General features: G+C 37.6%; 1 protein-coding gene and 1 pseudogene across 2 annotated transcripts in view; one reads left to right on the top strand and one right to left on the bottom strand.

The window, feature by feature from the left end:
* The first annotated feature begins 2,956 nt into the window (after positions 1–2,956).
* Positions 2,957–5,114, top strand: LOC143889252 (interactor of constitutive active ROPs 4-like). The gene is made up of 3 exons (XM_077393426.1): positions 2,957–3,174; positions 3,743–3,899; positions 4,007–5,114. The coding sequence occupies exons 1-3, from the start codon at positions 3,161–3,163 to the stop codon at positions 4,862–4,864; spliced, it is 1,029 nt and encodes a 342-aa protein (XP_077249541.1). The 5' UTR covers positions 2,957–3,160; the 3' UTR covers positions 4,865–5,114.
* Positions 5,115–7,644: 2,530 nt separating this feature from the next.
* LOC143891319 (uncharacterized) overlaps positions 7,645–24,833 on the bottom strand; it is a 32,896-nt pseudogene continuing 15,707 nt past the window's right edge. Inside the window, exons 3-12 of the transcript XR_013255290.1 lie at positions 16,102–16,242; positions 15,840–15,901; positions 14,730–14,795; positions 14,397–14,504; positions 13,259–13,325; positions 11,981–12,065; positions 11,340–11,499; positions 10,192–10,293; positions 9,215–9,437; positions 7,645–8,439 (exon numbers count right to left, since the gene is read on the bottom strand). The product of XR_013255290.1 is annotated as an uncharacterized LOC143891319 (transcript). The remainder of the gene's footprint in view (positions 8,440–9,214; positions 9,438–10,191; positions 10,294–11,339; positions 11,500–11,980; positions 12,066–13,258; positions 13,326–14,396; positions 14,505–14,729; positions 14,796–15,839; positions 15,902–16,101; positions 16,243–24,833) is intronic.

Below are 24,833 nucleotides of genomic sequence, written 5' to 3'. Positions count from 1 at the left end.
GTAGGGGTGTCAACGGATACACTTCGGATTGGATCCACCTATGTCACGGTCACGATCCATTCAAATTCCTTATCGGTCGGATCGGATTCGGATTGTTCTTCGGATCCTATTTTTCACGTCACGATCATGATCCATTTTAAATCGGACTGTCCATCGGAGTGTCCACGATCACGATCCACCATAATGAAAAGCAGTGATTGACTTCAAAGAAGTGACTAAAAACAGGGAAAAATATGTGTCCACTATCCAGTATTCTAAGAAGATAATAGAAAAACTTAGCAGGAGTTTTCCGTGCTTACTGCTCGGATGCTGGGAAGGCAAGGGTGCTGCGATGGCGAGGGTGAGAGCAATGACCAGCGATATCGATGGTGAGAGCAATGACTAGGGACATAACATTAATTAATGTCGTTGGAGTAGATGGGTTATGGTTACCAATACGAAGATGAGATGTTCGTTCCACAAATGGGGAGGGGATACTTACACGGGAAGGAAGAGGAGATTTATTTCGAAAAGGAGATTTCATTCAATAAAGATGGAAACCGCTAACTACTAAAAGGCTATGACTATTTTGATGAGAATACCCCCACTTAACATTGATGTTGTAATGATTTTGAGGGTATTTCTGCAAGATGATTTCGGATCGTGAGTGTCCCTAAGGAGTTTTGCAGCATGCCTGGATCCGATTCAAAAATTTTCGGATCATATGATTGGGAATCCGAAATATGCCCATGGACCCTCTTGGTATGCTTATATCCCGTTCATTAAAGTTCGGATTCGGATGATCCATTGACACCCCAATTGCTAGGCATTCCGCGGACTAGCTGTTGCATTAGAGGGGCCACATCAAATGAATTAAATGAATAAGACAAAATCTGATATGGCTCCGAAATACTTTCTGTCATGGTCGCTAGGAAATCCTAAGAACCTTTAAAAAATGGGCTTTCTACGTAGACGAGATGAATGGTTGAGATTATACACAGGTCTCCGTGTGGGACCCATTATCAATTGCTAAGAATGATCGTAAAGGTGAGGCCAGATGGCCCAGATGCATGAACGGCCAGGATCTTTTACATGCCTAGTGCCCTATTTCAGAAGGCAGATTCGGAAGATCTTCCCTACATAAATAGCTCGGGTCCACGAGAAATATTTCATAAATTTTTTCTTCCTAAAATACCCTCAACAATGCCATTGGAATTTGGATTGCTAAAAGCCAAAAACCGCATCCTCGTGCTCTGCATGCAAGACTAAGAATGGTAAAAATGTAAAGACGAAAGGTTGGATTTTCAAGGAAAGTGATTTCAAAATTTTGTATTCGTCTTTTTGTGTGGATTCTAAAGCCGTGTCAAATCTACTTTAATTAAAAAGTAAAAGGGAAAAATACATTTCTCCTGACCAACCATTTTGAAAATGGCATTGATAAATTCGCACCCCTCCATGATAACTCGCACCATTTTAATGGCCGTTAAAGTCTCCCACATACGCTCCTTTAGAGTGGCGCGAATTATCCCACAGGGAGTGCGAATTTATCATTCACTTTTTTTTAGAATCACTGTCCCCTATAAATCACTCGATTCACTCTCTGCTCTCTCTCTCTCTCTCTCTCTCTCTCTCTCTCTCTCGTGTTTTATTTTATTCAGATGCTTCCAAGTTCTTGCAAATGGAGCTCTCAGAGCGATTTCTAGATCTGGTAGAAGGAGACTGAAATTTCTTGTTTCGGTAAGTTTCCGGCCTATTCTTCTTCACGTTTCTTTCACTGTTTTGTGCTTTAGTTGTAGAACGACAAATTAATTTCTTGTTCAAGTAGATTTTATCTTTGAATATCTTACGCATCGTGATTTTCATTTTTAGCTTAGAATGTGAGCGATTCTCCTGGTTATAGTTTATATCAGTCTATATAAATGGATTTAAAGTGTAGATCTCGATCTGAGACACAATTTTTTTTGGCTTGTAACCGTTCTTAGATCAGATGTTTTCTTAAGATACTGAAGTTTCTTGTTTCGGTGATCTAATATCGGTGAGTTTCGGTTCAATTTTTAAAAAATTTGGGATTGTCTAGGTAGTTTCGTGGAAAGCCATTTCGCAGCTGCCTTTTAGGGGAGAGAACAACCACATCAGATGAATTAAATGGATAAGACAAAATCTACAAAAAAGTGAACCTCTGTGGCTGTTCTCTGGTGCAAAAGTTAGCTGCGAAATGGCTTTCCACTAAATCGCCTAACAAATCCTTTTTAATTTCGTAATAAAATTTCAGGTATCTTGAAAGAATGTCTGTTAAACAAAAATTGTAGAAATGTTCGAAAATCGATCGGTTTGATATTTTTTCAAAAATCTTTTTCACCTTTATTAAAGATGTCAGTCTTTTGCGGATAAAAAAGCTAGGTCTTTATTGCTCTGTTGTTGGCCGAATGTGCTTCAAAAAAAGGTGACTCGCGGGGGTTTGTTAAAACTGTGACTCTCGCTCTAAGCTCCATTATAACCACTGATCGGATGGGTCCAATTAGATCAAAGATCCACCTATCGTACGGATTGGATTGATTGATCAACTTTTGGTTCAATTGGTTTCTTCGGTCTCGTTTGGACGGTGGAGATTATATCTCTTTTTGGGTGCTTTCTTATTGCTTTTCTGATATCCCCATTTCTATATCTCAGATTACAGATTTTTACTTGGCATCTTGTTGCAGGCACGCGCACTGACTACTACAGGGGAACTTCGCAGGTATGTCCTGAAAACGATGTTTGAAATCTGGTTTTCATACTTTTTTTTTCTTTTCTAAGGCAACCATGAAAATTTTTCCCACGAAACGTTTGATCATGTGTTAAGAGCAAGGTTTTAAATTACCTAAAAACCATGGTTAAGAGAGGATAAAGGAGGGTTGTAAGAGAAATTTGTGAGGGCCTGAATGAGGAATGGGTGGAAAGTGGCCAAAAAAATTAAATGGCATTTGGGTCGAGTTATTTTTTTCCTTCTTTGTTTTTCTTGGCCTCTACTCAGGTTTCTCCTACTGCCCTTCCTTAACATTGGCTGCCAAAGATGGTTGCATGGAAAAATAAAAATTTCATGGTTGCCAAAGATGGCCCAAAAGTTTCTTTCTAACAAGGAAAAGCATTTTACGCCAGGTAGCCCTGCAAACTACTGAAAATCTGGATAGAGAAATAGAAAATGCCGAGATCAAGGTAAAATTCCACTTCCATTCCTATATTATCTGTTTTTTCCTTGATTCATCTTTTTATCAAAGTTAAGGGGCCATCACGTGGGTGGGTTCTGATTGATGGAGGTACTCTGCATTGATGTGGGGCCACATTAATGATAGATCTCTCCACCAGAAGACCAAATCGTACTTGTAGATCCCGTGCTGAGCTGGTAATCTTACTCCTTGTTCAAAATAAGGGGATTGCTAAGGAATTTTGTGGAAAAGCATTTCGTAGTTGAGTTTTGCATTAGAGAACAACCACGTCAGATGAATAAATTCAATAAGCCAAAATCTGTTGAAAGTGAGCCATGCCCGAAATTCCCCAGCAAATCTCTTAAAATAAGGATAAAAACGCCCTTTGAAAATGGGCGATGATTTTTTCACCCCGTAATGCGGCCCCCATATGACTTGATTTGACGTCAAAAAAGTGTTCACTGGGGGCGCATTATGCTACAGAGGGGCGAAAAAAATCACATCCCTTGAAAATTTATAACATAAGCAATTCAATTTAGAGGGAATCTGAAATTTCAAATTCTGCATTGTCATTTCAGAGGTTCAGAAATGCCACAGAGACAATCTCCTCGGGTTCCTCTCCAATTGAGGACCTCGAGCTCCGAATCGGACGGCCATCATTCCACGAATCGACCCATTATCGATCGGAGCTCCAAACTCAGCGACCGTCGATCTCCCCGAGGTCCTTTAACAGAGGTATAATAATACAGTTTCAAATTTCAAATTCTACCCATCTTTCTCATTCTTTCTAGTTTCTAGTTTTCTACCACCTAAGTCTGCTCTTTTAATTTATAATCTAATAGAAGAAACGTGGGCCTCGCATTGCTGACCTCGAATCCCAGCTGAGCCAAACTCAAGAAGAACTCAAAAAGCTAAAAGAACAGGTGGCTTCAGCTGAGGCTGCAAAGAGAGAAGCTCAAGAAGAATTAGAAATGACGAAAAAACAAATCCCGGAAGAAAAAATTCCTCAACAAAAAGATGAAACCAATGATTCCCAGACAAAATCTCATCAAACGGAGACCTTTATCAACGAGAACTCGCCTGAAACCGACGTGTTTGAAGTTCCGGCAGTGATAATGCCAGTGGAGCCAAAGGTGGAAAAAGACGCCGAGCCGATTGATGAATTCAAAGAAGCTTTAGCCGAGCCGGAGCCGGAGCCGGAGAACGTCGAAGTAGTCGAGCTTAAGGCCAAGTTGGAGAGGTTTAGTAGTGAGAATGATGAGCTGAAAAGGAAGGTGCTGGAGGTAGAAGCCGAGGTATCTATGGCTCGAGCCAGGGAGGAGGAAGCTGGATTGAAGCTGAGTCGAATGGGGGAGGAGCTGGATGAAGCCGTGGCTAGAGCGGCTCGGGTGAAGCTGGAGCTTGAAGCCGCTGAAGGAGCTAAGCTGGTTTTGGAGACGGAGATGGGAAGGATGAAGGTGCAGACTGAGCAGTGGAGGAAAGCGGCTGATGCGGCTGCAGCCGTTCTTTCTGGAGGAGTTGAGATGAATGGGGGAGTGAGGGAGAGGTGTGGGTCCATGATGGGATTTGAATCGGACGGTTATAGTGGGTTTGGATCGCCTATGGCGGACGGTTTTGATGATGGTTTGGGTGGAGGGAAAAGGAAGGGTGGAGGGATGAGGGTTTTTGGGGATTTGTGGAAAAAGAAGGGGCAAAAGTAGGTATTGCCACTCTTTACTTTTCTGTGGTCTTTGGTGGGCATGGTTGGTGAGAACTTGCTACTGGATGAAGCTGTGTAATTGGATTTGGGTTGGGTTAGGTTGCTGGTAGATAAGCTTTTGATGCGGTGTTTTCTTGCTTGAACGGCACTGATCCCTTTACATTGTTGGTTTATTGGTGCTTGGTCGTCAAATACTGATATATTTTCTACTAAATGTGTATGGGATGCTGAGTGCGTTTGGTTGCACAAAAGCCTGGATCAAGGTTTTAAATTGTCAAGACCGAAACCGAAATTGGCGAAATGTACCAAATTTCGGCCGAAATTTGGGATATTTCATCAATTTCGGCAAAATTTGAAATAAAAAATTAATTTTTATTCCTTTCCCAAATTTCAGCCCCAAAAATCAACATTTTGTGTGTCTTTACCGAAATTTTGGGATTTTGGCTGAAATTTCAGTTTCGGCTAGGTCCAAAAATACCCCCGAAACCAAAAATATAACCTTGGCCTTGGATAGCTTATGCTCTGTTTGGTTCCCTATTTTTGAGGAGAATAGCGGGCGATGATCTTGTCTTGAATTGTTGAAGGTTGTTTGCTTGCCTTTTTAGCAAATTAGGGAACTTTGACCACCACCGTTGTTGGGCTTTCGTCGGCTGATGTGGCAGCCTCCAAATCTCCTTGAGAAATTTTGCCAAATCGAAGAAATTTGGGGAGAAATTCTCGGGGAGATCAAATCTCTGGCTTAATTTAGAGATCTCCTAGACATCTTCAATGCAACCAAACAACATTTTCTAAATCCCTCACTAATCCATTGGTTGACTGCTCTGCTTTGATCTGCTTTTGATCTCCCCTTTGACTTCTTCTCCTAATCCTCCCAACATCTATCATCAACCAAACAGAGCAAAGGGTTTTGCTTGGCATTTGGGTGTCATTTCAACAATCCTCAGTTTTTTTGTTGCCAATATAGTATTGACATTCAGTGAGACTATTCGGGATGTCTCTCCTGTTTAATCATTCCATTGCTGTTGATGTGTCACACTTGTCCCCTTCCTAAGAAATCCATGCGAAAATCCACCAAAAAAATGGAACTCTCTCTCTCTCTCTCTCTCTCTCTCTCTCTCTCTCTCTCTCTCTCTCTCTCTCTCTCTCTCTCTCTCTCTCTCTCTCTCTCTCTCTCTCTCTCTCTCTCTCTCTCTCTCTCTCTCTCTCTCTGTGTGTGTGTGTGTGGGGAGACCCAGACCACTACTCCACGACGAAAACCAAACACTACTTACCACCCAGGTTTTAAATTTCGGTTTGGGAATGCATTTCGGTCCTCACTGAAACTGAAATGCATTCCGAAATTTCGGGAGTATTAATTAACGTCAAAATCCCATATTTTTAGGGATTTTCCTTACATTTTAAACCGAAATTTCGATCAAAATTTCAAAATTTCAGTTGAATTTTGTAATGTTTTGGGTTCACACGATTTTGGTTTCCTTCTCCACCGAGACCCAAAATTTAAAACCTTGCTCACTTCTATTCAATGAGGTAAGTTCCTGGTAAATCCAATGCCTGTCTCTTCCATGTTCACTACTTACGCCACTGTTCTTCAAATATGTTATAAGGAGATTTTATATGGTGTAAGCCCTTATAATCCCGTATTTTTCAAAAAGTACGGACCACATCATAGGATGATCCAAACTGCTCATGTGATAGAACACAACATAAATAGGTTGTTCCCCAAAAGTCATTTCCAAAGGATGATCCAATCCCATTTCCATAATATGCAGTTCCTCTATAGACCTGAGGGTTGGAATTAACCTATAGAAATGATTTTTTGAGACCAACAAATTTACGTTGCGGTCCATCACATGTACGGTTTGGATCATCCTATAGTATGGTCTTTTGGAAAAATACGGTACTATAAGGTCTTACACCATATACAAATTCTGTTAGAAGATCAAACTCATTTTGATTTGTTTATGGAGGAATGATAGATACAAGGGAGCCCTTGCATAAAGAGCCGCAGAAGGGCTCATGATTGGATCCATTGCATCAAACGTAACTGAATTTTCTTTTTCAACCGACTTTAAAATGTAACTGAAAATGCCGTGGATTCAATGAAGAGCCCTTTTGCAAGGGCTCCCTTGTATCTATCATTCCTCTTTGTTTCCGATGCAGAAAAAGAATAACAACACGGTAAGAGCATGTCTTTAGCGTGGCTTCATCATGAGAGAGATGGGGTGATGTTTGTTTTCTAACTTGTAATTAGAGTGGAGTAGGGTGTGTCCGGATTAAAATGTTGGACATAAAAACTGTAAATCATTAAATCAGGATGATTTGCTTTAAGCTTGGAGGTAAACATGGCATATCAAATATGTCCTTTGGCCTGCAAATGGACGGCTAGTTAGGGTATTAATCAACATTCATATTCAACAGCAGAGTTACTCAAACAGCAATTAGGACCTCCTGCATGCGGATTTAGAGTATGCCCCATCCATAGTAGCTACATTTATAAGGCTGATTAGCTCCAATATTTTAAAGAAACATTATGACCATGTTCTCAAAAAAATGATCTTTTGGTATTAGGGGTGCAACTCAGGGCGGGTTGGTCTAGTTCAGGTCAACCTGAACCCAACCCGACTCTCAACCTCAGAATGGTCAATACAACCCAACTCGCATATAATACATGTAATACATTAGTAAGGTATTAAGACTGCAATACTAAACCATTACAAGGGGATTAGCAGAACAAACTTTTACCTGAAAATGACAAAATATCACAGGTAACATGGCTTTAAAATGTTTATATTAGTGGTAAGCAGATATCATAGTATAACCATGCATCATGTCATACCAGCTATCTATTTGCATTGGTCCATGGTATATTGTCAAACATGTCGCTGGTTATCACCACATATCTAATGTCATATCAACACAACTTTCATAGTGATTTCTAAACACCAGGGAGATTTGATCTTCCTTTTCGAGGATGAGCAAGTCCAAACCTGTAGGATCAGAAAATGGTTCCAATTCAAACTGAATTTCTTGTATGAAACTTTTATTTTGTGCTCAAGATTCAGCTTCTCAGTGACCCTGCAATAGATCTTGCCCGATAAATATTCGAGATCTTGCCCTACAAATATGCAATAGAACTCACGCTTCAACGGATTGCCGGTGGATAGCGGGGGATCTTATCACTGATGCCAATTTATAGAGGCAAGAGACACGTCCTCACAACAAAAAACCATAGTAACAATCCTTAAAATCCTCTTGAATTAATAAGAACCAATAATGATAAACAAAATGCTTGAAAGTTTCTAAGCAAGATTTTAAAATCTGTTAATTCTTGAACACCTAGTGATATGGTAAACTAAAAAAAATCAGATTCCATTTTTATTTTTTGGAACAACGATATATACTAATAAACAATATAAGCATGGAAAGAGTTGTTGCATGAATTCAAGTGAACAATTTGACTGCCATAATCTGCATTAAACTTATCGTAACGTGAGGCATGAAGATGAGCCGATGGCCTTGTGTTCCTCAATGCCGTTACAATGTCTTCATGCTTGATGGGACCAACTACTGGCAAATCTGCAGGTCATGTGCATATAGCTTAGGCAATAACTTGCTGCTGAATATGTCAAACTCACTTTTTTTTTTTCAGAAACTACCAAAGGTTGCTGTGTTACAGAATCAATCATGCCACTATGACAAAGAAAAGTTGGTTGCACCAATACTATATCAAAAGAAATCAAATCTTAGGAATTGGTGTCTAACAAAAGCTTGGTTCAGCCAACAATTCAGCATAGAAGACGTTTGGCAAATGAAATGGCGGATGCGTTGGCCAAGCAAGGTGCACGATTGGAGTCGATGAGCATCAATATTCTGGACTCTGTAATGGGGGAGGGGGTTGGCTAGTTTTTTCTTTTCATTGTTGCCATTTACTTTGATTTTATGTAATCGGGCAGTTGACTGATTCGCTGCCCGGCATGGTGACATCTTGTCTCCGGCATGTTTTCTTTGGAGATTAATAAAGTTGATTTTCAAAAAAAAAAAACAAAAAAAAACTGCCCTTTTCATATGATATCTCTTTAAAAAAAGATGTGTCAAATTCTGCTATGTCTAATACCTACAGAAACAATGGGTTCAGCTACTAATGATTGATGGTGTGATGGATATTATCTCAAACTGAGTGATAGTGCTGCACTTGAGAACCAGAAGAATAGTGTAGTTCACTTATTATTTCTTTCCAATTTCAGTGGGATTTCCTATTTCTTTGGTTTTTTTTTGAAAGGTAAAGAAGTAAACGATAAGGGGATTTGTACTTCTCTATCTACGAGATGAAATAATCAAGCAAATCGTGTACCTTCATTAGGTACCACTTCCTGGTTGTCTTCCAAAAGTGCCATTAACCGTCTCAGAGGCGACATTGCTGCCTCTTCGCAAAGTAAACAGGTATCAGAACCTGAATAACCATCTGTCCTTTCCAACATCAAGTCATATGGAAGCTCATCTTCACCAGGGACTGATGGCAAGAGTTCCTCAAACATAGCTCTTCTTGCTTCTGGTTCTGGAAGAGGTACAAGGATCTTATACCAAGTCAAGGCAAACTGTTGTACGAAAAAAAAGTGAGCTGTTTTTACCAACAAGATCTCTCCAAATTTTCCAACCATAGTTCTACAGTTTTTTTTCCTGGTATGAAACCCTAAATGATGTTGTCTCTGACCACCTAAATGTAGCATAATTAGAGTCGGATGAAGTAGTCGAGAGGGAACCCAACAAGTTTTGTGCCGGTGCAATGATCTTGCCACCACACTAACTGGATCAGCTAATCACCATGATTTTTTTTTTTTTTTGGCTGTTTAAGCTCGCTCACTAAGGTATGCGGTTTCAATGCTGCTTTATAATTTTTAGATAGCACGCCGTTAGTCTATTTTCCATTGACACTTGCAAGCATTTTGCAACTTAAAGTGAATATCAAAATTTTCTGTCCGTAATTAACCCTTAAAAATAATAAAAAACTGCAGCTTCATAAATTCCAAAGGGACGTCATAGATGTAGCTCACGAGAATTTGAATTCTAAAAATCTGTTTTCAAGAACTTCTTTGTGTGCAAGTAAAATTTAGCTCCTAATACTTGAAAAATATGCTAAATATCCAGTCGGGTTTCCAGACTCCATGTTTTAACAAGTAGAATTCTAAACTCAGGGATATCTTTCTTCTTTAATTGCTAAATTGAGGACATAAAATTGTTTTAAAAAAGTAACAGTTATCAGTATATGGCATTCAATTGATGATAAAGTCTATGACATTATATACGTTGATTGATAAAAAGAAAGGATACTCGCTTCTCGAGTCAGCGGAGCATAGCTGCATCCAGTTCCCAGGGCAGATTTGTTGCTGCTAAAACAAAAACGAGCTCATCTGTCCCTGTCAAGCCATCCATCTGCAATCTAATCCAAGAGATCAATTTTAAGAAAACAATGAAGCATCTCAACAGGCAATGATAAGGTTAACTAAAAGGTACCATTCAAAAAAAAGGGTGACTAAAAGAAGGCCATTCTTTTTCTTTGTTAGCAGTCCGTGGTTGGGAAAAAAAAGACAAGGTTTGGGGATAAATGTTGAGAGATTTCTTGCATCTCTACAGATTCCCTCGACATGATACAATAGGCAATGACGAATTTCACCCCATCATGGAGGTTCATTATAATGTTAAATTAAAGCCATGATGATTCCTATAAAATAGCAAAAGACTAGGTAATTCTCAGAAACATGTTTCCTAACCATTACTTTTCAGAGATGGGTATCCCTGGTTGCACTGCCAGCTGGTTAGAAAGGAGGGATCTTAGAGAACTTCCTCCATTTCATTAGACTTTGGTTAAATTTGGGGCCCTTCCTAGTCAATCTCTCTATATATAAACCTTTTCCGAACCACTAAAAATTAAATCAGACAATGAGGTTGCCTTCTAAAGAACATGAGATTGTTGTGAACATGATTTTCTTTTATAACTTTTAGGGCATGTTTGGCTACCATGATTTTTTTTCCCCCATGATAAATTGGTGTCTCCAAGTGGTGAGAGAGGGGTAGTGCATTGGGAGAAGGAGAGAGAATTGAGAGGGCACAATTGATATGAGCCTGAGAAGTGGCTAAAATCAGGAAAAAGTAAATCCTATTTTGAGTAGAGTTTTTTGTTTCCTGATTTTTAGCCACTTCACCCACCCTGGGAGAAGGAAAGAGAATTGAGAGGGCACGATTGAGATGAGCTTCAGAAGTGGCTAAAAATCAGGAAAAAGTCAATTCTCTTTTGAGTATAGTTTTTTGTTTCCGGGATTTTAGCCACTTCTCATCTCTTGGAGACTAGTTTCCTGATTTGTAGCCACTTCACCTGCACTACCCCTCTCTCACCACTTGGAGACACCGATTTATCATGAAAAAAAAGTTCCTGGCTGCCATACATGACCTTAAGGTTTTGATAAAATCGAAAAAATTACCTGTATAAGTAACTCTGTCTTCAAACGTCGGCTCGCTTCATGCTCACTACGCCCTTCACCACGTTGGCTAATGATTGCAACAATCTCATCAAGAAATATGGTTGATGGGGATGGTGCCTAGCAAGCTCAAATAATACTTTTACCAACTTCTCAGAATCTCCTGCAATGTAACAAAAAATTAAAGGAATATGCTATAATACTATTCGCAATCTGATAACATCAGGAAAGTAAGTTAATTCTTGAATAAAATTCTTGACATTTTGTGTAAATTACTCCAAAGATTACTCAAATAAGGAATAAAAGTACTTCATTTGAATACCAAATGATAAGAAATATAGTTTATGCATGTATTATAAGACCCATTGCATGTTTCGTATATATCATCTTACATCAATGTATTCCCAGCTATTATTTGATTAATTTTAACGCGTCACTATAGGAAATGGCTTGACCTGAAAAAACCCTAATTAAGAGTTAGAAATAACTAAAGATTCCTATTTTCGAAAATCTTCGGAAAGCAAGGTAAACACAACTTGTTCTCCATGCAGGGAAAAATCTCCTTTCCTCACTCAGCAACTACAAATGAGTTGACAGAAAACAAATGATTTAAAGAATAAAATACCGGTTCAACCATGACGTACCACGCCATTTGCTGACAATTGATGATGTTGAGATATTGAAAAAGGTAGTTTTGCACTCAGTTGCAACAGCCTTTTCAAGCATAGTCTGCAGTATGGAAGTCACAGATTAAAATAACTAAACCAGATATGCAAAGAAAGAAAATCATTAGGCTGCTGCTTACATCTGGGGGATGACTCATCCATATTATTGTAATCCGTTTTTTGCAGTATCAATAAAATTTTGTTGTCTTTCAAAGAAAAAAAATGATAAAAATAAAAAACCAGAAACAAATTTTTAACACTTGGCAAAAATACTACAAGCCATAATCGCAGGGAGACCAGTTCCAAAGTGGAAAACATATTTGTACGGGAAAATTCTAATTCAGCTTCTCATGAGATGGAAAACACAGGGAAGATTCCAAGAAAACAAGGGAAAACATACACAATGGAAGGGAAATATACACATTCTATGAAAAGCAAGTTCTGGGAAAGTTATCTCATTCCCCAGCGTTTCATGAGTTTTTCCTCCTTTTTTTTTAATGGCATGAGTTTTTCCTGTTTATTTCTTGCTTTTAAAGTCCCCTCCTTTAAGTTCGTGTCACTAGTCTTTATTTCACACCTAACTCCATGCATTTGGCTTTTTGTTCTGGTGACTATGCTATAGAGAAGACACAACTATCAACATTATTCCCTTTATGCTGTAGAATGTAAGAATTATAGTTACATTGGGGCCTCCATGCCCGTTTGATATAAGCAGTGTTCAAAAACTCATGTTTGACATGATAAAAAATTCTTTATCTTGGGTGAGTCAAAGAAGTTTTTGATTAACTTGTGAGGGAAAATCTATGACTTAGATAAGAACCCGACCAAGGTAAAATCGAGCAGATTCGGGTGAGTAGATGATTGGCTCCAATGTATTTTTAAACAATGGATAGAAGTACGTAGAGATGGGTCAAAAATTAATTCCAGGGGAAACCTGTAACATATGTTTCCATAATGACAAAGCCCATTCCCTGTTTATGGAAACATGTTCTTGTTTTTGTAAAATGAGTTCCCTGTTATTAGCATACCTCCTTCGGGAAATGTTAGTATATATCATGGGTGTAAAAGTTTACATATACTGGCATTTGATATTAAATTTTTAGAATAAACCTTAGGAACTAGTAAGACCCAAACAAATAATTTATAAATAGTAAGGAGAATGGAAAAAAAAACTTCCACACATGACAATACTGATGAACAACAATAATAGAGTTCAATTTCATCAATGGCATTTATTGTCAAGTACAAAGTACAAACCTTTCCTGTCCGTGGAGGGCCAAAATGCAAAATACCTTTCCATGGTGATAAAAGACCTGTAAAGTACCTAAAAACAATACATGTATGGAGAAGAACTTCAGCTTCTATGCAAAATGGAAACTTCAAAATTCACTTACAACCTGCCTACATCCACTGCACGAAGCTGAACATGAAGAACCAAAGCATACACAATCTACATTCTATCTGCATTCTCTTTTAAGAATTATTAATATTATCAGGCCTCATGATTTTCACAGCCTGTCCCAAGCCAGGATAAAGGAGGAGGGTTGGCGTCAGGTTGGCAGCCGGCCGTATACTTTGCCACTCTTCTATGAAATGAATCCTATAGAAAACATGAATTTTTTCTAAAGGATTCATCTAGCTGACCCCAACTAGTTTGGGACAAAGGCTTTGTTGAGTTGAGTTGAGTTGAGATCAGTCCTCATGTCAAGCCTTTATCTATCTCTCTTTCCGTCTAATCACACTCTTCAAGGAAGGCAAATAAGGGAAATGGAAAAGAAAAGTGTTTAAAGTTTAAACTCCATTAATGAAACAGGTTGTTATATTGCAAATGTGCATACTATTTCAGAGTAATCTTAGTGAACCTTTCTATCATTGTCTGGCAGAAGTAGTTTTTTTTTTTTTGGGTTCTTATGGAAAATTGAAACAGCTGAAAAAACAACTAAAAAGTACAGATTGAAGGGAGACTGTCAGAAGATGGTAGCACCCTCTCATCTCTCTGTTACACATGAGGCAGGAGGGAAAAAAGAAAACCTATAAAATCCATCCCCCATGTCCTTTCCAAACCCAACTAAACAGAAAAGCAAAAGAAAAGGAATATAAAAACCAAGGCAGCAAGTAGATAAGCAAGATGTGCCCATGCCAAGGCAGTGGGGAATGTCCATGGGTATCTTCTTGTTGAACACCCTCGTCTTGGAAGAAAGCAAACTAATCAAGGGGATAAATAAGAGGGTTATAGAGATCAGATAATGCATTATGCCCTTAACAAACTATAACAGGCATTGACAACAGTCTTCTTGCAGCTAACAAACTACCCAATCACAAAGGAAGATTTATAGAATTACTTCAAGCTTGTTCAGTAGCATTATCCATCAGGTATTAAAATAACAGTACCTACCTGGGATACTTTATAGGCATGACAACTGCTTCTTTAAGAAGGCATTTTGCATTCTCCAACCCCTTGATGCTATCCCACTTCACGTCTGGATTCCCACGAATTATATCCCTTTAAGGAGGCCAAAGAGATTTCAGATAAATAGCAAATTATACAGATTTGTTTCTTAAGATAGCCAACTTTTGAGGCGAATTACAATGGGAGTTGAGATTATATGCCTTGAGGAGAATTTAGCAATGCTGTGCTCCCAAAGTAAGACACGCACAACAAATATAAAGTCATCTTCTGAAACCCAAAATCAGGCACGGCAAAGGTGGAATGCCCATCTTAGCTTACCTACTTAAACTCTCTGCTAAGGTGCGCATTTCTGCAGATTCAAATGCAGGAAGCAAAGACCTTTGCCTGCAAAACAAATAGCATAAAATTAAACAGGTTCCCATCACATGACTCAATGATACAGGTTCCCATCACATGACTCAATGATACATGCCACTTTTATGGTTTTAATTTTCAGGAATCACGGGATGACAAGCTATCTTTATCAAATTGCAAGGCACAAGAGAAGTCCCATTTTCAGACAAAAAAGAAGATAAATCTACATTACATGATTATATCAGACACGATATAATAATTTTGAAACATTGGAGGAGGTGTTAAAGGAAACATTAAAATTAAGGAAAAAAGAGCAGAGAGGTAAAGGAAAAGTACAATTCTTATGCAAGAAAAAAGAAGGGAACTTCAGAAACAAAGAGAGTTAATGCTTGTCTGTAACAGAGTAGAATCTGTTGAATGCAGCAGAAAAACAAGGCACTGATAGGACAATGCCATTGTAAAAAGTGGAAAAGAGTGTGCAGAGATAAAAAGAGGGATAAGACACCCCAAGGGCCAGTAAACGAATTGCTAATTAGCTTTCCAAATAGCAAAATACTAATTATTTGAGAAGCTTATCAAAACATATGAAAAAATAAAACTATAGTGAACTATGTACATTATCACTAAACTCTAGAAGAAGGTAAAGTGAATGGTTGCGCAATTTCCACATCCACATGAGCGTCCAACATACATGCATAGCATGTATCTGAACAGACAATAGATTATTGATGTCATGTCAAACAATATATTTTTTATAAAGAAATGAAGCAGGCTTTTCCTTTCCTAGAGAAAAAATGCATCATTGAACCGATGTCATATATGCCCTTTGAAATTAATCAAAGTACTCTTTCATAATGGATTGGATCAAGAATCAAGATAAAAATCATTGATCCTTTACATAATGTGTGAATAACACGCATACTATTTTATCCTTAGTTAAAGCATAAGAAAAATGTTCAATAACTATTACTGGTGGGCATTGCTAACGTATCCTATCACGGTTTTGCCTTAAATTAATGCAGCTAGCATTACTCAACAGCAATCAAAGTTAAAGAGTTGTTTCAGCAGACTCACGGCCTATCTTGGTTTCTCCCCCCTGAAAGATCTCCAGGAAGCTGTGTTGAGTTTCTACTCTCCTGAAAATAAACCAAATTATGTATTAAAATATTTTAAATGCATGTACCCACTATATTAAAAACAAGAAGATCTAACTATCGCAATCCCTTGTGCCAATTGAAGTCTACCTGGGATTGAAACTGCTAAAAAATGGTCATATCAGAAGTGGTCTTGATATTCCCATTCTCATTGGTTGTTATATTTGAGGAATACCCATTACCAACTGCTCTATGATCAGTTTGATGAGCTGATTCATCACGCTTCTTACATTCTCTTTTTCTGCCAAACTTTGTATCATAAAACGTCTTAAAATCCTAAAAAGGAATGGCACAAGGAAGAAAGTCATTCTCAAGAAATCCATCTACAGATACAAGCTAAACATGATCTAGAATCACAGAAACAGGAAGAGATCGCCACTGAAACAAGAAAAATATCCCACCTTAAAATGATATAGAAACTCAAAGAAATAATTAAATTCCAACAAACTGAATCAAAAGAAAGAGGTTAAAATCAATAGATAAAACTAATTAAAAAGTAAACAGCATAAAGAAACATAAAGAAACAGCTGAACATGACTGATAGCCACATCCAGTTTTTAAGTTACGCAAAACAAATATGGAACAGTGAGAATTATCCATCCATCCATCAATACATACATACATACATTCAATCAAATGCATAACATTCAGTCAATGCAAACAATTGTAGAAATTTGAAAGGAAAATGAAGGAAAATCGATGCTTAAAGATGTGAGGGGAACGTGCAGATTAAGCGTAGATATCAGAATCTCCCCAAAATTACTGAATTAGGAGAAAGAAACTTCAATAGAAATACTCCAAGTCTATTACTAACAATAGAGAGAAAATAAAGGCAGCATGAAAATAGTAAAAACAATATAACATCACTAAAATTACCTAAAAACAAAAAACAAAAAAGAAAAGCACGGAGAAGTCAATCAAAGAATTGATTCAATCTATGCCTCCGAAACAAAAGCACTTAACAAAAAAGAAAATGAGTCTAATTCTGCTCAAAAGTTGCATGGCATTGCATGAGAAACACTAGAAAATGAAACGAGCAACAGAATTCATTCAGAGAAAAGAAAGAAAAAGAGCTTAAGAGTAAGAGGAAGAGAAATTGAGAGAGAGAGAGAGAGTAAAAATAGAATAAAACCTGGAAAGACCAGCGAGTAAGAGAAGGCTCGTCTCCCATTCTCTCTGTCTGTATGTAAATCTGGCCGAAATCTGGAGGACAATAAAAAATGGGGCGATGATAAATTCGCACCCCCTGTATGATAATTCGCGCCACTGTGATGTTAAAAAACGTTACAGTCTGCCACATATCCTCCTTTACAAGGGTGCGAATTATCCTATAGGCGGTGCGATGAAAGGAATAGTGGGAAGGCCTCTCTGGAATTCAAAAAGCATGTGCGTTTTCACACTTTCAGTGACCCCGGCTTTCTCTCAGGGTTTAAGCTGACCTTGCAAAATCGACCAATGCTGGCGGGTCGACCCAACCCAACCCATCCACAAATTTACGGGCACGGGTCGGAGATTTAGTGACCCGTCAAAATCGAACCGCAGGTCACCCAACCCGCAAAAACATGGGTTGGGTCAGGTCAACCCATGGGTGCGCGTAAAAATCTCTTTTATTTTTATTTAAAAAGGAAAAGAGATCAAGGGTTAGGATCAAAAGCCAAAACAAAAGGGATTTCAGATTTGCTTTGAGTCTCGTTTTGAGTTGCTATAAGTAATTCATGCTAGGGCAATGATACTCCCCCTGCTCCCTCTAATGGATATTTCCCCCCTTAAACAGAAAATGTTATCTTTTAAGCCTTTTGAAGTTAAGGCTCCTCCACCCGTTTGTATATCCTAACGATATCTGTTTTTTTTTTTTTTTTTTTTTTTTTGGGGGGGGGGGGGGGGGGGTGTGAATATCACTACCCTTCATGTTCTTACATAAATGGATTTGTACTAAATTTGTAAATAATTTTGTTCCCTAAATTTGAACTTTTTTAATCGGTCCATTCTTCACCTCTGTACAGTAGATTATTTTATATGGTGCGTGCCCCTGAGGTTGAGAATAGGTTGAATATTGAATAAGGCCTGACAAAATGGGTTGGAAAATACATTTGAAAATTTTTTTGGAAAAATTGCGGGGAATGACCCAACCCAGCCACAGCGGGCACGGGTCACCAAAGTTGTGACCCGTAGGAATGCGGGTCATTTTTTGACACAAACCGTTTGACCTGCACCCTCATGACCTGCGGGTTGACCCAACCCACCCAGTCCGTTTGGCAGGTCTAGGTTTAAGACGACACCCGTTAGATTTTTGTTTCATCTTGGAGGAGGCTTGATGGATCAATGGCTAGAATTATCTGATCAGGATGGAATTAATAGAAATTAGCTTCACTTGTAGTAGTTAGTCAGATCGATGGATCCGATCATATCCATGTGGTAACGATGGCCCAAAGTGGATATTGGAGAAATCATCATTTGTCTTTTCCTGAAAATGACCATCTTCAGGAAAAGACAAACAAAGGGGAGTCGTTTCCATTTTCTTTCATTATTGTTGCATAAAATGTGGGGTCCAGAGGGAATCGTAAGTTCTATATGACATTATGACAGGATCATTGGTCTAATCCTTGAAGATCTTGCCATTGTGATCTCCCCCGGGCATCGACCATGTGATTCTACTACAGACAGACTGGGTTCTACTTTTTGAAGGATAAATGATTAAATAACGACAACTTGGGCTCTACTAAACATGGGTCACGACCCAAAACACCCAAACACCAAACACCTAACACCTAACACCTAACGATCCTAACGCTCCCAGGCGATAGCTCTGATACCATGTGATACAACCAATTATTCCAAAATGCTTAAGTTGTTAGGGGCCGTGTTAAAATCGTTTACTTTTTATTTTTTGTATGGGTAAGGTGGGGTTTGGCGGGGACCCCTACGGGTTTATTTGATAAAGAGAAAGATGATACATTCATAGGCACAAAAGCCATTCATAATTCGGAACATATGAGAGAGGGAGAATCAAGGCTTAGAACATATGAACAACAAAAACTAAGTCTAAGAGATCTAAATGATCAATACTTAGGAGTTACATGATCAGCAAATTTGGTAGGGATATGTTGGGCTCTTAGTGTTACTTAATCATTTGTACTCACACATAACATAAAACAGCTCCAAAGATCAGTCGGTGCGCGTTCCCCTGCCATTCTCCTCATGTCTTCTCATATTTTTCTCTTGGGAAGGTCTCCTTTGACAAATCAGACTTGTTTATACTCATTTCTCGGTATCTCCGCAGAATGGCAAGAGAGAATGAGTTTTCATCCATTTTTGTTAAAGCCACGTGGTTTCGATTTGGGCTATTCTCATTCTCTCAGTTTTGTGCGTTTTGCCCACTCTTCCAGTGGGAAAATGAGAACATTTGTCGAACATGTCCTTAGGCACTGATCAATATTTTGCCATTGGCGTGTCTAATGTACATGTACCTTAAGTCCTTAAGTGTGATGATAAGTCCTTAACTGTTGATTTGGTGGTCAAGCGCCACATCTTACAATAGTAGCAACCACCATTTATCAACGAGTGATCCTAAGTTTCTAACCCCTACAAATCCCTTTTTCAAGTACTAGTTCAGTTCGTTCTTTGATTATGGATTTAGAATCGCTCTACCGTAATCACACAGTTTTTATTGGTGATCAGAGAAAGGATTACAAGTTATCTGGAGCCATTGATATGATTCTTATGTCCGTCCAGACATGAGTTGGGTCTGGCCACAAACTATAGACCCAAATGGAAAGGGGACTGATACCCACACGATCATATATTGATAATGGAACTGCTCACTTTGTTTTATCCTTTTTTGATTGGATGCCGATAGCATCTTCATTATTGTAAAAGCGGTGAAAAGCTAATTAAAAAGCTGTAAAACCAAGAGAGTAGTGCCATTATCAACATATGGCAGTGTGGATATCAGCCCTCAATAGAAAATGGTCTGGGCTTGTTTTTACTTGTTTAGGGTAAAGGCAGGGTAGACACAACTTCGGCCCAAAAAGCTAGATAGGGTCATCCCTACTGAGGTCAAGTATGGTCACAAATTTAGGCCCAATTGGAAATCCTCTCTCTTAGGCCAGAAACAAACCTAATAGACCCAAGCCCATTTGCAACGCTTATTAGGCAGTTGGACCATTCTGCTACGCAATAATTCAGTCAAGAGATTAGATTTTAGAGTTTAGATGGAGTTTAATTTTAATGTGGATAAAATTAGGGAGCTGATATTTCCGCTCCTCTTTTAGACCAATCCACTCCAAGTTACTTTTTCACCCTAGCAAATGACAAGAACACCCTTGTAGTATGTTCTATTATTTTCACATGCCAAATTTGCCCCTGATTGCTTTAAGCAGATGGTCAACGTCATAAGCCACAAAAACACATTGATGTTAAATTTGCCCCTGATATCTTAACAATGACTGCATCAACCCGTTTTTGGTGGGGTATCCTATTAGAAAATCTAGAAGAGATCGTTATTTCTTTTAGTACATGCCAAATATATTTTCATGCATCAACAAAAATAATATGTTTATTTATTTCCAGTAAAAGACAAAAAAGCAGATGAAATTGTTGGTTGGTTGGTTGTTGGTGGGGTATCATTATTTCATGCATCAAAAAGGTAAATAGGAAAGTTTTGTGCAAAAGTAAACAAAATTCTTGTACAACTAACCAGTGTTAGCAGCCACAGATTTTCATACATCAACAGAAAGTACACGCATGTATAAAAATCAACAAGCAGCTTAATCTCACTCAATAGTCATGTCTTTGTATGCTAAAGTTCATAAGAGAGCCACCTATTTTCACTCGCTGTTTGAGCCAATCCTAAAACATCTGTCTTCATTTCATTTTCATAGGTGATATTTATAAGCAAGAGAAGAATGAAACCTAAAACCTAAAACTGAAATGTACAACTTATTTACGAAAATCAAAACTCCAACTGATTATATATAGCAACTCAAATTGGACCCTTTGTCCTAAGATATTATGAGAAAAGTTATCCTTTTAAAACATGAAATATGAAAAGCCCTAAACCCTTAAACTGAAAAATGTACAGCTTATTTACGAAAAAAAAAACTAGGGTTTACGAGTACAAAAAAGTGAAGACAAATTACCATTGAAATTGACATATGAAGGAATAGATGGTTGATAGAGTTCTACAATTTGTTCTAATCTATTAGTGCTAACGAGCTCGATGATCTCGGTGAGCTCCGAAATTCCTTCCGTTGAAAAACTTTGCTTCATTTTTGTTAGACCAAATTAGAAAATCAAAAGGACGAACATAGCGAGATAGAGAGGGCAAAGGACGAACATGGTAGTTTATGTGCTCTGCTCATGAAAGCCATGGCCCATCAAAATAAAATCACAACATATAATCATTCTCAGTATAGCTTTCATGGTCAGAAACACACATATAAATAAATATTAAAAAGAAATACATATAAATAAACACACATCGAGAATGAGAAAAAATGATGAAGAGACGAATTAAAGAATTCAGTGAAACAAAAATAGGAATTTCCATGAAAAAAGAGTAATCAGTTTTAGACGAATACTAACGAAATTAGGGTTTTTTATACCCGAGGTTTAAATGATACGCGCTGCTCTCAGGGGCGATGCCACTTGTACGGAAAAGGGGACAATTGCCCCCCTTATTTTTTGGAAAAAAAAATATATACTTTTATTTTTTAATATTTTTTATACTTACCCCTTTTTTAAAAATATGCCCCTCTTTCCAATCATCCCTAAGATAGAAAACAAGTTTAAAATTTTAATGTTACCATTTTTATCTCCCTTCTTTGTGCAAAATTTACTATAATTTTTGCTCCCTTGTGCAAAATTTTAGATAGAAATTTTTTCTATCTTAATTTTAAGATAGATAAAAAATTACTATAATTTTTGCCCCCCTTGTGCAAAATTTCTGGCATCGCCCCTAGCTGCCCTCAATACTTATTTGGATAATCTAAGCCGTTCATTTGTTGGTCCCACCGTTGATAGTCCATACCGGAAAACCTTCTCGATAGCATGATCCTAACCGTTCGATACGCGCTGCCCTCGATACGTTTTTGTTACGTTTTTGTGGCTTATGACGTTGGCCATTGCTCGAAGCAATCAGGGGCAAATTTGGCATGTGAAGATAACAGAACATGCCACAAGGGTGTTCTTGTCATTTGCTAGGGTGAAAAAGTAACTTAGAGTGGATTGGTCTAAAATGGGAGCGGAAATATCAGCTCCCTAAAATTATTATCATTCAAATTCTATCTATTTAGGGTATATAATCCTTTAATAACTACAAGATTAATATGATTGGAACATGATCCTTCTCCATTTCAAATTATTAATAAAATAGTACAAGTCGGTTATTTTGATAATGGCACTCCTCACTTTAGTAAACACTAAATTAGGTGTCTAAAGTAAAAACGTATCCACCAGTTCCAAATGACATAGGTGGAGAGTAAATCTATAAAATTTATAGGTGGTATATCAGCTTCCTAATTCCTACTAAGTCAAAAAATTATCTTCTAACAACTTTTGGTTTTGGCTTTAAGCGAAAAGAATCTTAAACTTCCAAGGATAGAGACAAAGAATCAAAGGCCATGCAAAAAGCAAGTTCTGAAGGGAATGAAGAGAATCCAAGACCTAAGCTGTCGTAATTAGTTGAAAGATCATTTCAATTTCCTAGTTCAGCTCATACCTTTGACCACATATCTTCCTTTATAGACTCTTTTGAAACTTAAGAAAGTAGATTAAAAATTATTGGATGTCTGGGTCAATCATTTTCTAAGTAAAACTTCATGAGAGAGTAGTGATGATGGGTTAATCTCACGATATTAATCTACTTCACCAATTTTCTCTATCCTGTAGAGAGATGTACTGTAATCTTGTTAAAAATTTGCCCAGATGTATTAGATAGCTCTTAACTCAGTATCTCACTACTGTGTAATGCTTATCTCACTAAAAACACATAATTAATAGTCTTAGAAAAACAAAAGGTAAATGTTATCAGCACTACTGTATTTTGATGAGGGCACTCCTCATTTTATTAAAAGTACAGTATGGATCGCACCATATGATGATCCAAACCGTCCATTAGATGGGCCACAGCCTAAATAGGTTGTGCCCCAAAAATCATTTACATAGGTTGATCCTAACCTTCCGATCTATAGAGGGTTAGGATCAACAATCTAACATTCAGATCGGAGGGTTAGGATCAACCTATGGAAATAATCTTTAGGGGACAAATTATTTAGGCTGTGGCCCATCTAATGGACGGTTTAGATCATCTTATGGTGCGGGCCATACCGTATTTTTAATAAAGTGAGGAGTGCCCTCATCAAAATGCAGTAGTGCTGACAACATTTCCCAAACAAAAAACAGGGTCTCTTTGGATATATCTAAAAATTATTTGCTTATAATCATATTACAAATGCTTCTGAGTTCTGAAGTTAAATATATATGATTATTTGCAAATAATGTTTATAATAGTCTTAGAAATTATATAATTGGGATTGACCCTATAGTTCAACGGTCAAGGCGTTGTTCTTCATATTGGAGGTCAGACGTTCAACCCCAGCTTCCTTACAAACAAAAAAAAATAAAAATAATTAATGGCTTCCAAACAGACCTTAAGGTCTCATTTGGGAAAAATTAAACTAATTAAAATAATCATATTTGGAAATAAGAAACAATTCTGGTGCCACCCAAAGAGGCCCCAAAAGCTCTACGATGTAATTATCCTACTACATCACTTACCTAATTTATATAGAAAGCTACTTCTCAAGAAGGCATCTAAAAAATGACTTATATTAAGCCCCACTGTCATGCATAATATAAGAAAACCATTGATGGTTCACAGGATCAAAGAACTAAAGACAAAATATTCATTAAGATTGTTAAGACTTAATTTATAAGGATAGTATTCTATGTTACACAATATAATGTTCTATGAAGTAATTCCTGATTCTAGAAACTTGGTAAATTAATATATCTTGGAAAGTGAAGTATCAATGCAGTTTTCTAAGTTACTTATGGTGTACTGAAATAGGAGAAGTCTTTTTAAGTTCTCTAGAGTTCATCATATTACATTAGTTTATCTAAAGAGTCTTATTCCTAATTCTATATGTGTAGTTGCTATGTTAATTAAAAGTCTCATGAGAACTACAACCAAAGTGATTAGTGTGGTTATGACTCCTGAAAAATGTTTATGTATGTGTGTGTATGTTTGTGGGCGTGCGTATGAATGGAGCTTGCTCAGTAGAAAGGAGAGTAAGCTTTCTGGGAGTACAGATCGAGAGTAGAAAGACCAGTGGGTCAATTATTTTTCAATAAAATGAGTGAAAGGATAAAGCAGAGCGTGCGCGTGTGTGTGTGATCCATTTGCGCAAAGAAAAAAAAAAAGGGAAAACATGAGCAGTGTAGAGATTAAGAGATGAATATGAGAAGAACATATATTACTTATGGAGACATATTTTGTAAGTCATTTGATATATAAAAGTTTATATTTTGTTGTCTCTTCTTATTTCTAGCAAAGAGATCTACACAGGCCCATCTCCCTAGCTCCTTCCATAGAGTTTTATATTGAAAAGCTGCATAATTTTTCACGACGGTCCATTCTGTTGGGTCCAACACCTACTGATTGTTCTAGTATTATCCTTATAGATATGACCGATTACGTACAGTAGGAATCAAATTGATAGCCACTGTAAAGAATAAAGAAAAGTTTTTCATGATCGTAGACAGATACTTAGCATGACACCCCTCAAATTAGTCACAAGAATATAGTACGATGTCCCACTTCATTGACATTTTTCCTTGGATAAAATGAAAGATCCCACATTGGAAAGGGAGGAAAAGTTACTGGACTATATATGTGAATTTCTCCTCTCTCTAA

This window comes from Tasmannia lanceolata, unplaced genomic scaffold, assembly GCF_043159265.1.
Source record: "Tasmannia lanceolata isolate RefF3 unplaced genomic scaffold, GAP_Taslan_0.1 ptg000013l, whole genome shotgun sequence".
Classification (NCBI taxonomy): domain Eukaryota; kingdom Viridiplantae; phylum Streptophyta; class Magnoliopsida; order Canellales; family Winteraceae; genus Tasmannia; species Tasmannia lanceolata.
Note: the sequence above shows the minus strand (reverse complement) of the source record. Positions and strands in the feature narration are given on the sequence as shown.

Bases quoted from the DNA above. Each gene is read 5' to 3' on its own strand.
- LOC143889252 (XM_077393426.1), top strand. The intron at 3,900-4,006 runs GTATAATAATAC...ATAATCTAATAG, and splicing joins CCCGAGGTCCTTTAACAGAG to AAGAAACGTGGGCCTCGCAT.